This window comes from Camelina sativa, chromosome 16, assembly GCF_000633955.1.
Source record: "Camelina sativa cultivar DH55 chromosome 16, Cs, whole genome shotgun sequence".
Taxonomy (NCBI): Eukaryota; Viridiplantae; Streptophyta; class Magnoliopsida; order Brassicales; family Brassicaceae; genus Camelina; species Camelina sativa.
The window spans coordinates 20055609-20072402 of NC_025700.1; the positions used below are offsets into that span (position 1 = coordinate 20055609).

The 16794-nt window shown below is 31.2% G+C and overlaps 1 protein-coding gene across 1 annotated transcript; it reads left to right on the top strand.

Annotated features, from left to right (window-relative positions):
- LOC104751412 (bZIP transcription factor 44-like) lies at positions 10525 to 11891 on the top strand. The gene has a single exon (XM_010473344.2). The coding sequence runs from the start codon at positions 11100 to 11102 to the stop codon at positions 11646 to 11648; it is 549 nt and encodes a 182-aa protein (XP_010471646.1). The 5' UTR covers positions 10525 to 11099; the 3' UTR covers positions 11649 to 11891.

Genomic DNA, 16794 nt, shown 5'->3' on the forward strand with positions numbered 1-16794 from the left:
CGTCTAATTTGAGCAAGAGATGTACCAACAACTTATAATAGATTAATAATAATAAAATCATAAGGCATATAAAATTGGTACGGAATAACTCATTCACCTATTCCTGTTTTTTTTTTTTTTTTTTTTTTTTAAATTTTTGGTGAGCCAGTTGAACCTATTCTAATATTGTAATTAGGAAACCGAAATGGGAAAGGGTTAAAAAAGGGAATTCAAATAATCTAAACGTGATGACGTGAGAACAAAACAACGTAAAAGCTCGACACGTCATCACTTGACGGCAGACGAAATATTATTCGCCTAGATGGATGCCACGTGTACCTGCGCCCTTTGTATCCCTCAGAGATGGTTTTGGATAAGGTATAACTAAAATTATATATTTCTGATATACTTAACTAAAAATAGAGTATTTACATTTATATCTAAAGTCTAAACCAAAAAATAATATAGTTTATTTTAAAACAAAAAAAAAGAAATGTGCACATGATATAAAAAGAATATCAATTAACAAATTCTGAGTAATTTGATTTGGCCAATTAGCGCAAAATGCAAGTCTGAATCAAGGAAAGTGAAATAAGCAAGTTGAAATTGAAACTAGTACAAATTTGTAAGCTAAGAGGTCAATGTCAATGATGGGCCCTTTGACATTGCCAAATACCTTATCGGTCCAACGAAAAAATTGATAGGTTAATGGCTTCACGAGCGTTCCTTCGTTATCCAATTTCTCAGCCCCAAAAATATCCTCACCCCAACACCCCTTCTTCCTCAATGTTTGGATATGTATTTATTTTTCCTTAATTCTCATTTGTATTTTTACTTGTATGGATATGCATTATTGCTTGATCATTGAAACATGAGAGTGCTACGATTCTGGAGGAAAAACAAACAAACAAACAGAAGGCTAAGATTCTCTGGGGTTTATTTTCTATTGCATGATACATAATTACAAATTATGTTGGTCCAAAACAAAATTAGGCGTATAATTAGGGGCCAATAATTACCCATGGTTTTTCTAGCATCTAAGTATCTAACGAGTATTTTTAACTTTTGATTTAATTAATTAACAACCACCACAAAACACAACAAAAACAAAAGTTAACGGATCAACCGATCAAAATCAAACCGGTTTTATTGGACACAATTAAGAAAACAATGGGCTTTAAAGGAGAAGCCCAACATTTCAAAAAGCAACTACAGTAATAAGTCAAAGCGTTGACCTTAATACGGGCAAAAGATGGAGCATTCACAAACGTCTGAACTGGTCAAAAATATAATCACTGAACAGCATATTCGAATAGAAAGAGCATACAGCATATTTTGATTTATTGTTGTTTTTAAAAGAGTGATATTTTGGGTATTAACCGAACTTAATTACACGGTTTACACTTCCGACTCTATATGTATAATTTTATTTGTCTTATGTGGATTTCTCCAAATAAACATATAATAATCTATTATTATAAAATTGATGGTTCGAGATGTATCTCAAGAGGAACCTTCAAGTTCTTTTCGTTTGAAGAAAAAGCTAAATTGAAATATATATATATATATATATCGTAGTATAAGATTCATATATATTTAAAAAATAAGAAAGATAATCAGATGCACGTATATGTATATGAGCTATATATATGATAAGGTGTTTCTGATATTTTTTGCGACTTTTAAAAAGATTCGATGTCGGCTGCTCTAAGCCTCGTTCACTCACTCTCAAGACTTTAGCATTCGCTCCCGACTTAACCCTACCACTATTTCATTCTTTCTTCTTTCCTTTTACCACTTTACGTATTTTTCATTTTCTTTCCAATTTTAAAACTTTACATCGGTTTAAAAAAAAAAAAAAATTTACATAGAGCGTTTAGTACCAAATATGTTACTGATTACTGATTAGTTTGTACAGACACTTGGTTTTATTTGGTTCATCACTCAAATTCTCGAACTGACACTCACATTGATAAATGTAAATATGATCATGAAATGGTTTCCTTTTATCTCAATTAAGAACTTTTGTGGATATGAATCCATATTCTTGGACTAAAAAGTTATCAAAATACAATACATGTACAGTTAAAAACTTTCTGGTCCTTAATGATCATTTTTATCGCTATTCACACAACTAGCTAGAACACCTAGCTAACTAATACTCCAATGGATATAATATATATATATATATATATATATTTATATATATATATATATACCTGCACTTCACCAACAGTCTCAGGAGTGCACAAAAATTAGTAGTAGTATATCTTTATATATAGGAGTGCATGAACCTGAAATCACGTACCCGTCGTCTTTTTGACTAATTTTTGTGCTATTAAATAAGTGATCTCCTTCCAAAAATAATCAAAATTAAATACGCGTCGATTAGGTTGTTGTGTTTTTTCTTTGTCTTCTACAAATACGTACGAGACAAGAATTTTTAAGTAATAACAACTGAGACGACGAATTCAGAAAGGTCATATGCTCAAGTTTATGAGACACCAATATGTTACACAATTGTATAATTGTATATTGCGCTCTAAATAGGCATATTACTATATGTAGTATATATGAGTGCATATGCGTGTGTTTTTCGAATCTGGTTTTTTGATATCCAAGATTTGATAGATCATGCATGTCGATGCTAGTGTCTGGAACTTGTTCCAAGATTCTTTTATTATTATTATTATTATTATTATGTTTATCGTTTAGGTATTCTTTGGCTTGGTTTAAAGAGAATCCTTCTAAAATTCACATATATATATATATATATATGTGTGTGTTTTCTTGATAAAATTAACACATATTCTATAGCATTTTTCTTAAGCAAAAAGAATATCCCCTCCATTTGCATATATGTTTAAGTTATGGGTTTTATTGGGTATATTAGTATTATAGTACATTTTGGAAACTTAATTAGTGTTTTAGTACAAACACTATTTATAATTGGCAAAATAGGTGAGAGAGTGTTTGTGTGTGAGTGTGTATGTGAAATAGGAGAGTTATGTAGGATCCATTTGTGGGATTGAAAAATTGTGATAATTATTTAAATAGTTGTTAATATAATCTTTTTAGGAATTTTTCAAATACAAAAAAAAATCTACATTTTTTTCTTTATAATTTGATATGTATTTTGTTTAATAATTTTTAAATATATTATATATATCTTTTGTATAAGACTTAATAAGGTGTGCAAATATTTGTACATTTAATAAAGTGTACATACATCCGTATACTTAATAATGTGTACAAACACTTACTAATGTGTACAAACATCCGTACACTTAATAATGTGTATGGATACAAAATTTGTAAGAACAAATTTTTAACATTATCAAATAAAATCTTCAAATTTAAAGAAAAAAATATAGATTTTTATATATCTTAATTTATTTTAAAATTCATATTACCAAAATATTTGAATAAATAGATATGATGGGTGTAATGACAAAATAAAAAAAAAATATATTTTTCCCTAATTCTCTCTTCCACATACATTCGTTTCTCTTTCCCTCTCACAATTTTATCTCTCAAACATTTTATCTCATAAGTGGGACTTTAACTATTTCTCTAATTATGAATATTACATGTATTATATTTCTAATTAAGTTTGGATAATGTACTAAAATGGTAATAATCTCTTTTAAGTTATTTACCAAGCCACTGCGTACGCATATACAATACTAATTATTATATTTTATTTGTTTAGTCAGCAAATTCTTGAATTTTTATCAGTATCCGGACATTACAAATCGGCCGCAATGACTTCGTTTAGAATTCGAATTCATACCTAAAAAACTGGAATAATATAGTCACTTCTCTGATTGAAGAAGTTGGTTTTTCTCACACTGTTGTGCTAATTAGCTGACTAGTTAAGTTACAAAAGTTCGTGTGTTACTAAAGTTCGATCGATACTATAATACTCTGTAAGTATAGGTTTTAAGAGATCAAGTAATATACTAATTATACTACTGTAAGTATAAATTCTCAATGGTAAACACGTTCCGGTTAAACTCACTAATGCATGTTTGAATGCATGTGCCATTTTTGCCTTAGTACCGAAGGAAAAGTCCGGGACCGTAAAAAGGTAGACAAGAAATCTCGACCCCTAAGTTGCAACATCAGTTTTGATGTGATATGTATAAAGAAAATGTTTACGTATGTGTGTGTTTCTTTACAATGAATGGCCAATATAATATGCAAACTGTAAAATATATCAACTAATCTCGTAACGTCGTTGTATATATGTGCATCGTGTCTATATGTTTGAAAATATCTTCTGGTTTTCTTTTTAGAGAATTAAAAACTGTAGCGACTTGTAATTAATGAAGATAAAATAAATAGTTGTCAACATATGGTTATTAAGTGAGTTACAAAAAGCAAATAGACTACAATAACTATTTTAATGACTAGAACTTGTCACCTAATAATTTTTCTTCGACGTATGCTAATCTAAGTTCAAATTTGATAATGTATGTGTGTGTTTTGTAGGACAACCAACAAATTAACAGTTGTTATGTTCTTTGTTGTTTCTAGGACAACCAACAAATTATAGGTATTTTAATTTTTAAGATAAACCAGTCAGTTATACATATAAATGTTTACATTTTGTTAAAGAAGCTCCTAGAGAGAGAACCAACTTTTAAGAATGACTACAAATTTTGTAAAAATAGTATTTTGCAAATAAGACATTAGGAAAGATACCTGTTAATTGAAAAGGAAAAACAAAACAGACGAACAAGAAGAAGATGAACTTCAAGAACATTTTAACAACAACAAACAAAAAAAAAAAAAAAACCTTCAAGAAAATGCCCATTGTATAAGAAAAAGAAGATATAATACAGCTTTTAAAGGCTAGCTTTTTAAAAATAGGAAGTTGACCCCAGTTGTTTGCTTTTAATCTCGTCCGACCCTACTTGGCCAACCATCAAAGATTCATTGTCTTCCTATAGTTTCTCTTTCTCCTTCATTGATTAGTAACGAGAAATGGCTTTCTTTTCAAACTTTTGATGTTAGTAGAGTAATCTAGTCTTAGCTAAACAAATTTGGAATCCCTAAGATGATAGATCTTAACTTAAGTGACATAGCTAATATCTTTATATATTATATCCTTATGTAGTCGAGACATTGCATATGGGTCTAACTTACAAAAATATTAAGAATTACGAGTGAGGGACAAAAAGAAAAAGAAAAACCTTAGGGTCTCACTCATCTTTGAAAGAGATGCTTAACGGATAGTATTAGGCAGCTGTGTCTGTGTGTTTCCATTAAGTGAATTAGGGATTACGAACAAACCACCTCTATTTATATATTTTACACATTTTGTTTTTCTAAAACTAAACTATGTAGAATTAATATGGATTTCTTCTTGTTATCATCAAATTTGTTTATTAATTTGACTTTCACTAATTAAGTACCTAATCCAACAAGTGGAAATTGCTCATATTTAACTGAAAATAGAATATTTTCCATAGGTACCTGCATACCAAATTGTTGAATGTTTCCATACTTCTTTTTTATATATCACTCAATATATAACATTGATAAAGTGTCCATTCATGCAAATTGACTAGTCACCAGAACCCACCGATAAAATAATTTGGCAAAACTTCTTTCGGCTTTTCGTTTTCCAGTTCGATCGAGGGATCCCACAATTAATTGTAAAGCAAATAATTTATGTTATTAATTTCAACGTACCTGCTTACTACACAATTCACTGAGTTTCTTTTTGCCCTTTATATGACCAAAAAAGTTATGAGTTCTGTATGGGCATAATCTATTCAGATCATATAATATAAAGATATATATGTAATTTCAGTTAGCCGTATACTCAAATTTCAGTTAAAGAAGGATTTGTCAATGTAATTTCTATATCGTAGATAAATATTTCTATAATTTATTGGTAATCCCTGAAAAAATTCAGTGATTATGTTGTTTCTAAATGTACACTCTTCGGCAAAATAGAACAACAAAACTAAAGAATCAGAAGTTGTTTTTCAACGGTTTTGTAATTGTTGTATGTATATATATATATATATATATTGATTCTATTTTCTATCACCATGACCTATACTATAATTCAATTGTTATGCAATGCTAGCTCACCAAAACAAATCATAAACTACTTGCCTAGCTAGCTTCGAGGTAGTACATAGAAGAAAAAGTGTTCTGAATATAAAACAACTCCACAATGCTCACAAAGAAAAAGGGATAAAGCAAAGGGAAAGAGATCAATGCTAAGGAAGAAAGATGCTTTGGGTGTTAGGCAGATTCAGAATCTTTTTCAAGACACCTATTTTTGCTTTTTTCTTACCTTCTATCTACAGTATATATCTCTCTCTCAAACTTGTTTTATTTTGTAACAGACCTAATAATAATTATTACATTTTGATTCCGCTTCTGATATAGAAACCTGTTTTCGCCAAAACGCAGTATCTTTGCCTTTGCTTTCATAATACTTTTTTTTCCAAATCTGTGTATATGTTTCACTAAGCAACTTGTATCCCTTTTGCGTTGAGTAAAAAAGAGACTTCACACCACTGACCACACACCACTTACCAAACTTTGCAGTACTAAATCTGATCTCAACTTTGATCAGCTTTGTCAACTTTTGGTATTTATAGATGAGATTCAAAGCGAAACTACAAAACAAAAAAAAATGGTCGTTAATTATAAACAATATGATGTTTATAACGTGCATATATAGAATTTGTACTCCGTTATAATTGAATTACTAGGTCAAAATATAGCTGCTAAGTACTTAATATATATTCTGACAATCTGATTCCCTTTTGATATCTTAGTGAAGCAAGCAATCCTGAAGTTTCTAGTAAGATCTATATCTAATTAGATATGATTAACTTGTATTATTGATAGATTTTCAGAGCTAATAATAACGTTCTACACAATATGGCTAATCTAATTGTATAACATTATTATTCTTTACACTCTGAATATTTTTTTTTAACATTTAGTTTTGTGAATGAGATGTGATATTCCTTGGTAAAAAGCAATAACAAACCACCTTTTACGTTGAATGGAAATTATTGTTCTTTTGGTAAGTGGTAACCATTTGGTTTATAGACATTTATAGTGGGATCTTTTGCATACCCCAATCTATGTCGCAATTTTATTCTCTTCTTCAACTGATTTTGGGGTTAAGATAAACTTGAGATAGTTTAATTGTTTTATTCTACGAAACCTTATTAATTAGGTATTTATGATCTATCTAATCTTCAATATTATATATAACGCAAATTATGTAAAATAAATTATGATTAATTCTAAATCAATAAGGAAATAATATAACGATCGATATATCAGTTACAATGTTAAACGGGTATACATAAATTAAAGACAAAACAATATGTCAAGAAAACATTTAGAAGTACTTTTGTTAGATGTTCCAATGGATGCAGAGGCAAATTGATTAATAGGATACCTAATTATCGTCAGACCTCACTTATTTGCTTGCTTAAACCAACATTGTTTATATTAGAAATTCATTTACTAACTTAGCAAACATTAAAAAATTATACATAGGACACGTGTCGATCATACAGCTCATCTTTGAGGTTATAACATGGGTCCACATGCGCACAGAGCACGCACTCTTGCATCGCACGTGAGATGTCCGTACGATTGACGGTCCATCTAAACATAATTACTCTTTCAATTAATTAAGCTGTAGGATGGGGCGGATAAATCCGTCCGCACACTGTACTACTTTTTATTTACCATTCAGTAAATATAGTCCGCAATGGTGCGTTCTAAATAAAGCAGAGACAATACTGCAATAGACAAACTGCGGACTGCTTTTGCATACAAAGGGTTTGAATGGTAATTACGGTCAGGGCAGCCAAATCCATCTGCGGTCTGGACCGCTCCATTTTTAAGGCGGACTACAAACCGCTGCAAACCAACTCTATATGTATGCAAAAGTGGTGCGCAATTGGTCCGCTGCAGTCTTGTCTCTGCTTTATTTGGACCGCACCACTGCAAACTACATTTGTTAAATGGTAAATAAAAAGCAGTCCAGTCCGCTGACGGATTTGTTCGCCCCAACCCCTGCAACCATTCACACCCAAATAAAGTTTGTCCGCAGCGGTCTGTAGTCCGTCTTAAAAACGGAGCGGTCCAGACTCCAGACTGCCGATGGATTTGTCCCCAGGTTTGAATGGTAAATACGGTCAGGGCAGACAAATCTGTCTGCGGACCAGACCGCTTTGTTTTAAGTGTGAATAATGGACCGCTGCAGTCCAAATCTATTTGTAAGGAAAAACGGTCCGCAGTTGGACCGTTGCGGTTTTGTTTCTGTTTTCTGTAGACCGCACCAGTGTGGATTACGTATAATGAATAGTAAATAAAAAGTGGTATAATCCGCAGATGGAATTGTCCGCCTCAACCGCTGCAATCATTCACATCTTTAGACCGCTTTTTATTTACCATTTACAAATTTAATTCGCAGTGGTGCGGTCCAAAATATACAGAAAGAAAACCGTTACGGACCAACTGCGAACTATTTTTGTGTGCAAATAAAACTGATCCGCAGGCGGATTTGACGGCCCTGACCGTAGTCACCATTCAAACCCTTAATAAATAAAGTGATATACTCCATCTCCTTCACAATACATTTTTCACACCAATTCAAATAAATTATAACAAAAAGCTATAGGTTACTTAATATTTTTCCACAACAATTCAGATAAATATATCAATTTTTTATATCCTTTCTAAATTCAAATACATTTTTGATATTTTCAGTATGATTGATATTAAGTTGAAAATTAAGAACCTAATTTACATTGAAACTTCAAAATACATACAAATAATCCTAAAATGATATTTTTTAATTGTTGTAAAAAAGAGGAAATACGTAGTTATAATTTATATTTACATTTGTTTGCCAAAATTTTTTTTATATTTACATTTTGTTTTTTTTGTTATACAAGTTAAGGAAAATATTTTTCTCAAAACTGGAGCCTAAATGTGTGCTCTTTCTCATAATTGGAGCCAAAAAAAATGTTTTATATTTACATTTAGTTTTTTTTGTTATACAAGTTAAGGAAAATATTTTTGTAAAACTGGAGCCTAAATGTTTTGTATTAATTATAAAACAGTAGAAATATACGTTAGACCTAACAATTTATTATCATTAGATCACTAATATATTTTGTTAAAACACTAATACTAATCGTCTAACTTGTGCGTGTCCAGTTCGCTCTCTTCTACCAGATGATGTATGTTATAAAGAAAAATTGTTAAGCAATAGTTACATTCTGGCAAGTATTCATAACAAGATTTCAGAAAAAAAAAATTATTTAATATAATTTATAACCCACAATTCTACTGGTGAAAATATCATCAATAAGAATAACTGAATTTAAAGAATACACATAAAATACTACAGCTTATATGATAAATAAAGTGTGATTTTTGTTAAGTATCATTTTATCATTAAATTTGTATCGTTTAGATATTTTTAATCGGTTTTTTATAAATTATATTTCTATAGTTTGAATGTGTTTTTTTTTTAAATTGTATATAATTTTTTGATAATATGTTGATGTTTCATACCAAAAATAAATTCGAATTTAATATGGAAGTTATGATATTAACATAATACTTGGTTAAACTCATACTATATGATAAGAATTATAATTATTATATTAACATAATACTTGGTTAAACTCATCTCTTTAATGGGTTAAATCTTTTTTTCTTTTTTTGTCAAACTAATGGGTTAAATCTCAAAAATCGTATGAAAATGTATCATTCTATTGTTCTTTTTGTATATTTTCTACATTCTGTTCATTCTATAATCAAAACTATATTATATCAAGTACTTAATTAAAATTAAGATTAATATATTTTCCTAAAAGACTAATTGACGGTCTAAAATGTGACTGAATTATTGACATTGGGAATATTATGGTAGAACATTAAATACCGAAAGTACCCATAGATTAATGAAGAAATAACACCTCTACCCCTTATTCATCATTTGTCTTATACTCCAGGTGTCTGTTGCTGAACGGTTAATTCTGGTACTTTTGGGCGGTGATTCTGATGTATTAAATTTAAAAGAATGCGAAAACCAATAATCAAAAGTTTCAATTATTACTCTTTTTTTTTTTTTTTTTTTTATCTTTAGGATTCTCTGGTAAAAAGCACGATTAATACACAAATATTAATTTTAAGAACTCGTCATTTGACTAAGAAAAAACACTAAACAGATTACTTTATCAGAGAATAAAATTCAAAAAAAAAATACAAATGTTTTCACATGTAGAATACCCAAGATTCTTTGCTTTTTTCTATACAAGATGTCTAAAAATAGTCAGTGGCTGTTATAGAATAGAATCATAAATATAAAAATCAAACCCATAAACATGAATATAAAAAATACAAAATATTGCAAAACAGCTGTAACTTGACTGTTTCGGAAAATCCCACTTCACATGCTTCTTCATCTTCCCATTTTCTTTTCCTTTTTTTTTGTTTTTTTTTGTTTTTTTTTTCATTTTTTCTAGTTTAAATTTTTTTTTTTTGGTTAAAGTTTATCAGATTCTATATAATCCCCTCCCAAATCCTTAATTTACCTCTTCCCCCTTCGCTCTCGAATCAATCACTCACTTATACTCTCTCTCTCTCTCTCTTCTTTAGCGTTTTTTTTGTTTTGGTTCTCTTCCTCAATTTCTTCTTCTGCCTTTTTAACTTCTCTCTTTTTTAATTTTTGATCATCAGTTTCTGTGTGTTTTGTTTTGATAATAATATTTGTTTTGATGTGGCAAAACTCTGGTGGATCTTGATGTTCAAACATTCATGTCTCCGGTGATTAGTGAAATCCTTAGATCTGGTTTAACTATAGACTCGTCTCTTAGACGCAGGACCCATCTTGTTCAATCTTTCTCCGTTGTCTTCCTCTACTGGTTCTATGTTTTCTCATAAATCATCTCTCCTTTAGCCCCTTTTATCTATATATCTGTATCTATATATCTTCTATAACCATAATAATAACATAAAACTATATATTATATACTACTATATATCTACATAATAACGTTCGGGTCCTGCGTCTTGTTTTTTGTGTGTTTGTTTTTCTTGTGTCGTGTGATATGAATAATAAAACTGAAATGGCGTCGTCGACTAGTGGGAATAGCTCGTCGACGATATCAATCACCGGTTTACAAAACTCCGGTTCTGAGTCTGATCTCCGCGGGCAACAACGAGATCTGATCGACGAGAGGAAACGTAAGAGGAAGCAGTCGAACAGAGAGTCAGCTAGGAGGTCGAGGATGAGGAAACAAAAGTATTTGGACGATCTCACTGTTCAGGTGACTCATCTACGTAAAGAAAACGCTCAACTCGTCGCCGGGATCGCCGTCACCACGCAACACTACGTCACTATCGAAGCGGAGAACGACATTCTCAGAGCTCAGCTTCTCGAGCTCAACCACCGTCTCCAGTCCCTTAACGAGATCGTCGATTTCGTCGAAGCATCATCATCGTCTTCAGGGTTCGGTATGGAGACCGGTCAGGGATTAAACGACGTCGGTGGTGGTGGATTTTACGATGGTGTGTTAAATCATATGAATTTAGGGTTTTATAATCAATCAATCATGGCTTCTGCTTCTACTGCTGGTGATGTTTTCAACTGTTGCTAAGTAGTAGTAAATCAAAATTTCATATCATTATTATCATCGTGAGATAGACGAATCTTATCTGGGGTAAAGATGTAACTTTCTTATGTTGATGCTCTGTTTTTATATTATAAGATGATTAAGTAACGCTCAATTAGAGTTTTAACTGATTGTACTTATAGACAGTGTAATATATGTGATGTCATGAAGATGGTGATGTGAGTTTGGTATATATATATATTTTTAATAATATAGTTTTGTCTTTTCCTTGGGGTTTTCCTATATACCTTATTTGGGAGTGTTTGTTGCTTTTCTTAGAAAGATGAGATTTTTGGCTATTAGCGAAAATTAAAAAATGTGAAAGATCGTGGACGGTTTTGTTGTAGATGGGTGGTCCATAAGATATACTATATAGAAATGGTTTGTTGTGATTATTGTGTTCGAGATTATATTGTCCGATGTGATAAATCATGATGCATGTTGGTACTTACATCTAAAATGAGTTATTATCATGGGTCACTCGAGTTTTCTCTTTTTCAAGAATCTTACGTACGAGAGAGAGGCACATGATTTCACTATATCAATAATTTCGTTTCTTTATTCCTTTAAATATCTACATGTCAATTCTTTCATCTTAGATTCCGATCAATTGATGTATATGTATGTACGATTGTATCTTATTTATATGCAAACTGTAACTTTCATAACATACGCTCTTCTTATCAGTCGAGGAATCTCAAACCAAAGTCTAGACTAATCTTTAGAGTTGTGAACCACACCGAGTACTTTTGTCATTGAAGAGACATCTACAACTTCCAGTTATATATTATTAACATTTCAGTAGAAAAACTCGAACAATGATCTCCTAACCTTAAAATTTAAATCAACCCCTAGATGTAGCTACCACGAATGAGTTTCAACGAAGTTTACAGTGGCAATAATTACGGAGTTTAGTCACAATGATGACATTCGATTAGATAATTTGACAAAACAAATCACCCTCAATGATCGTCAGGCACCAAAACAATATTTAATATTAACTTTTTACAAATCTACCAAGCAAATAGCCGTAAGTTGGTCATAGAGAAATGATTAAACCAGAAACACACACAAGAAAAAGAAAAAGAAAAAAAAGTTTCCAATACTTGAAAACTCATGTATGTTCAATGAATACTGGTGTTGTCTGATTAGTGATGTTGTCCTTATTTGCTTATTGCAAATAAAATATAACTACGACTCAGTGAAAGGAATAAACAAATGGGGCAAGTTGATGTTCGTGTATGTGACTTAGCGTACGAATAAAGGCTATATACTTCAGGGTAATATTATGTGGCGTATATTTCTATGTCTCCACCACAATTTGTTATCACGATTTTCTCTTTTTATTTATAATTGATCCGAATAATATAACACACGTACGAAAGCTTGATTAGAATCGATTCTTTAGATTGTTGCACCATTCGCTTCTTCATTATATATCTTCTGGCCTAAATTTTTATTTACGAGTATATTCGCGTTACCACTATCTATCATGATTCGTGAATCACATACAGGTTCGTAATTCCCGATCAAAAGCACTTACGTACAGGCTACAAGAGTAATTTGTTCACCCGTAGGATTTTCAATTGCACTTGAGGCCAAAAATAAACTCAATTGGTAATTAGAAAGAGTTGTAACATTTTTAATTTGAAAAGTTGCATTATAGAACTGTGAGAAAGGAGAAAATGGAATCACATTGATTGAAGTGTTTAGTCTAAGATCCAAGCAATGCATCACGAGCAATGTTGAGTCCAATAGGCAATAGACAACGGGATGATAAACAAAAACTCTTCGAATCAATTTTATGGTAGCAGACTAGCAGGTGTGGGATGGGATCTCCATTGATCATGAAGTCTAACTAGCAGTAAATTTTAATTGTCCTGAGTTCTTTGTTTTCTTTTGAAATGACGTCGTTAAAAACTTTTTAACTGTAGCTTGCCAAACTACGTCGTTTAATTAGGACTAACCCTTGAGAAAAAACAAAAAAAAGACCCATGCAACGAAATTAGACGCTGTTGACTACTTCTCGCTGGCGACATTATTTCATCTTCCTCAAAGGGTTGATAGAATAAATCTCGTTGTTTTTATTTTTTCGTTAGCTTGTTTAGTCTACGGATTCCTTAACAGTTTAAGGCATGGATCTTAGATAGTTTCTTGATCGATTTTTTCGTTAGGTTTTAGTTTTCTTGATCGATTTTTGCATCATATCGAAGATTATTTATTTACACGTTTCATTTTTTTTACTGAAGACTCTCAGTGTCTCTATATATCGGTTTCCTTGCTTAAGAATTTACAAAAAAAAAAATCGTTTGCCTGATCGTTTTTTTTGCTCCCTGAAGTTCTCTGTTTTTAGTTTGTCTTAGTGTGTATTGGTTTGCTAACTTGCTACTAACCAGGTGTTTTCCCTTCTTTGTGTGTTGTGTCATTGCTTTCATGTTATGCAACACAAAACTAAACGATCTGGTAGCTTATCTATGTGTTTTGGTAACCGTAGTGAGATCTTCCATAACTTACAGTAAAGAAAGATGATTTCATCATGTAAACTTAAAACTTTTCGTTTCTTTAATTCTATGTTAACTTTGAATATTCACGTTTTTAAGTTTTGTAATGTTTCCAAGATAATGAGGTAACAAACTAAATTAAACATCTTCCGCGACCAGCTTACCTCATCTCGAAACAATTGAGTTAGGATTGGATTTTCCTTTGAATCATCTAGCCATCTAGTCTACACTCTGTTCTCTGTTTCTCGTTCTTTTGTGAGACATTTGCTTCATGTGTAGGCTTTATGAGTTTTCCCACACCTGGAGACTTCTCATAATTCTCTGATTTTAAATCCATTACTCTTTTTTCATAAACCATCTGTGTTAGTTGTCTGCTGTGAACTGCAGTTTATAATCTCTAGCTCTTGTCATTCATCACCAAGTCACGGAGTAAGTATACTTTATATCATTTAGGTTTACAAATATTGTTGTTTCTATAAGGAGATTATTTTATTCTGTTTTTCTTAATGTTCTTGTTACTCTTGGTGATAATGATCATTTGATCTTGACCAGCCAAGAATTGATCATTAAGTCTCCCTATGCAGATATTTAAAGTTTTTTGTTCTATGAGCCTAGCGACCAGGCGATGAATGACAATGAAGAAGATGAAGATAATTAAAACCATCACCAACACCATGATCATGATCATAACCATGAACACTTCGAATCTGTTAAGGCCTCGTCTTCGAATGATTCTAAAGTTGATAACTAGTCGATGGTTTTCGCCTCACTGTATGATATTGAAGCCTTTAGTGGATCAGTGAAGATAATAACAAAACACATTTGTTTTGAGATTTTTGTTTCAAATTTCTACTCTTCCCCTTACCTAAAACCCTGGTTAATTTGGCTTTATATATTTACATACAATGTGTAGATTGCACTGCAATGGATCAATGTTGACCAATGTATGAGAAAAGCTCAATCATGTGGAGTTGAAAGTTTCATAATGTAAGAAAAATATCGCCATAAAAATCATCGAAATTTATTAATATCCCACATAAATAGATGCAACTAACTTGACTATTCTCAAATGGCATGGATCTTAGATAGTCTTTACTCCTAAATAATCATGACATTCGATGAGAAAAGCAAACAAAAAAAAAGATCACTCTCAAGGGATCGTCACGCACCAAAAAGAATGCTTCATATAAACTTTTTGCAAAGCCTACCAAGAAATAGGTGTAAGTAGTGGTGGTCATGGATGAAATGATTAACATTATTTCAAGAACAAAAGTCATTTTCTTCCAATATCTTAAAACTCATATATATGTTCAATTAATCTATCTTCCGTGTATTGATTAGTTATCTTGTCCTTATTTGCTTGTAATGCAAAAAATATACTCTGTTTCAAAGGGAATGAAAAAGTTATGTACTCGTGACTCTGACTTAGCGTAAGAATAACACTATACTTCCAGAGCAATAATATATGTGGACTATATAACTTCATCTCCAGATTTTACACCACTAATTTTATAATCGATCAGAATCTATTCTTTACTTGCTCCATTCAAGAATTATCTAAACTATATAAAAGCAGATTAATAAATTTTTGGATGGGCCAAATTGTGGAAAAGAAAGAAAGAATACAAAATAAATAAATGAGGGAACTGTAGCTGCTATTGACCACTCTGCAGAGGTTGTCGAGCGATTAGGAGGTTTGGTCGAGGCTTTTGTTTGGTAATGGGCCCTCAAAGAAAGCCCATTATTTAAATACTAATGACGAATCAAATCTCTTGAAACAAAAAAAATGTCACCTCACATAGATTGGGACTTCTTCTTTCTTTCTTGGCCCGCCAAAGGTATGATTAATGATTTCATACCTTAAAAATGGATTTTGTTTACAAAAATTATATGATTATAATTGAGAAGAAAAGTAAAAAAATTTCATAAATTAACCTAATACAGTAGTACTAGTAAGTATCATTAACTTAAACAAAGTAAAAAAAAAGCACGAGGTGTGCGGTCTTGCGCGTGAGTTTGAAAAATAAAGTCGGGGGTCTAACCTAAGCTGCTGACAAGTTTTGGCATTTATACTTGTAAAGTACACAACATTGATTAATGTTATTTAATTTGTCGTCACTAAATTTATGGCCTCCTAACTGATGAGAGTGGGTGAACGAATATGTTACTTTGATGTGAGACGAGTGTAAACAAAGTTGTAAAATAATTGCCATCAAAACTTTTATTTGAGTATTGACAAAAAAAAAAAGAAAAGTAGTCTTTATATATAGTATAAATATTAAGGGGCATCAAAGTTTTTGGCTTTTGCGGCTAATGGAGAAACAGTAACACGTAGAGCGCACTCCCTCCTCGTGGTCCAGAAAGCCACCAAACCTATCTTCTTTACTTCAATAGTATAAACCCAAACATACTCCATTTAACATAATCAATTTACTAATTTGGAAATGGTAATTGATTAACTTTAAAAATGGTAGTTAAATGGTAAGTCTATCTTTTGGGATATGTTTTAGCCAACTTTTATGGAGTATAATCTATTTTCTTGATGATGTTTTAAATTTTAAAATCATTCATATGTTGATTCCCAAATAGACAAATCTTTAAGAAAAAGCAAAAGTTTTTTTTTTAATTAC

Bases quoted from the DNA above. Each gene is read 5' to 3' on its own strand.
- LOC104751412 (XM_010473344.2), top strand. From the start codon at position 11,100: ATGAATAATAAAACTGAAATGGCGTCGTCGACTAGTGGGAATAGCTCG.